We start from the raw sequence: 1,758 nt of genomic DNA on the forward strand, positions 1-1,758 counted from the left end.
AGTTAGGACAATAAATATGGTAAAAGTGTATACTTTTATAAATTATTTTTTTATAAATTATTTTTACATTGCAAATCTAATCTGCTGTTTTAATTCTTTAAAATGATTTAGAATGCACTCATCTTTGGAAAATGAAATAGAACGTCTGGAGCCCACTTCATCGTTATGGAAATGGAGGCATGAAGAACTGAGAGAATCAAGCCCAACGGCTCCAACAGAGGTGCTGGGACACGGGTGCGCAGGGGAGCGAGGCTGCATGGGCAGCCCGGGGGCAGCAGGCAGTGTTCTCCACAGGGAGCCCTGGTGCGGGGGTTAAACACTAGAGATTCTGAATAAGGTGAATATTGGAACTCACATACAAGGGGGCTCCAAAAAGTTCCTGAAAATATTCACTAGCTTTTGATTCTGTTTTTCTACGATTTTTTGAAGGTCCTTGATAGTAATAGTATGGAGGCCTGGTCACATAGTGGGTCATATGTTGGGCTGCTAAGCACAAGGTCAACAGTTCAAAAGTACTACTAGATGCATCACATTCAAAATATGAAACTTAGTGCTTTAAAGATCTACAGCCCAGGAAACCCACAGCGGCAGTTCTTCTCTGTCTCATGGGGTCGCCTTGAGCCAGAATTGACTCAATGGCAGTGAGTGAGTGCATCCGTAGTTAGTAGGCTAAGAGTAACCGAGAAAAGCTAACTGGTTGTGTGTAAGTTTACGCTATAAGGACCCTAGTTGTACTGAATCCATATTTTTAAAATGAGGACTTGTTGCTTAATAAGAACAAATCCTCTTCACTCTGCTGCAGCATATGCTTAGCAAATCCAATGCTAATCATTCATTAAGCTGTGCCAAATGACTAATTTTATGAAACACTGCCTGAGCGAATTGAACTTTCCCCAGATGTTTTAGAAGAATATTTCGTGACTATGGGACTGCCTTTTAAGGACCAGTTGCTCTTCAGTTGAGAACAAATCACTCAGCAAGTTTTTAAAATAAAAACAAATAACATCAAAACACAGCTGAATGATGTCTCTTGTGCACCGAGACATTGTGTTCAAATGCACACTTATTTTAAATGATCAATCTCACCAAACCAAACCCACCGCTATTGAGCTGATTCCAATACAAGGTGAACCTCCAGGCCAGAGCACAGCTGTCCGCAGGCTTCCAGGGCTCTGATCGCTCAGAAACAGGAGAGTACTTTGTCTTTCCTGCGAACAGACGCTGGTGGGGCCCAACTGCTGAACTTCTTCAGGTTGCAGCTCAGTGTTTGCCACCAGACCACCGGAGGCAATGCTATTTCATTCCTGATGTATCGGTTGGTGCCTATTGAGGTTCTTTGCATCATCAGCATTAAAATTGTTCAGGATTGGTGGTTTATCTTTTTAAGTTTCTCTTGCCTGTGGGGTTAAGGGTAAGAGGGAACCCCACAAAACATCACAGGTTTGGTAGGCGCAATTGTACAGCGATAATAAGTAGAGATTATAGTAAAGTCATAGAGAGCATGAGAGTTAAAGGATAGAGTCAAGTAAAGGAGTCAGACGCAATTCATGGTAGCGTATCTCACCTCCACCCGGCTTGATGGTCCTCGTGGAGGGGGCTTAGCTGTCAGAGAAGAAGCCGCTGCTTCGTCCTCCTTAGTCACCTTCTCCAGCCACCCTCCTGAGTACCAGGGAGCCTTGTTATTTATTGCTAACCACGCATCATAATCATACATCACAGAAAGGGGCAATACAATTCATTCTAGAACAAGTTTGATCA

General features: G+C 42.9%; 1 protein-coding gene across 1 annotated transcript in view; it reads left to right on the forward strand.

Annotated features, from left to right (window-relative positions):
* The window catches only part of CCDC102B (coiled-coil domain containing 102B), a 209,170-nt gene that overhangs the window by 13,131 nt on the left and 194,281 nt on the right, over positions 1-1,758 (forward strand). The window contains exon 3 of the mRNA XM_013004766.2: positions 112-220. Within this exon, the coding sequence (XP_012860220.2) occupies positions 112-220 (109 nt within the window). The remainder of the gene's footprint in view (positions 1-111; positions 221-1,758) is intronic.

The sequence above is a fragment of the Echinops telfairi genome, unplaced genomic scaffold (genome assembly GCF_000313985.2).
Source record: "Echinops telfairi isolate 266 unplaced genomic scaffold, ASM31398v2 ScPeMD7_7400;HRSCAF=8409, whole genome shotgun sequence".
NCBI lineage: Eukaryota > Metazoa > Chordata > Mammalia > Afrosoricida > Tenrecidae > Echinops > Echinops telfairi.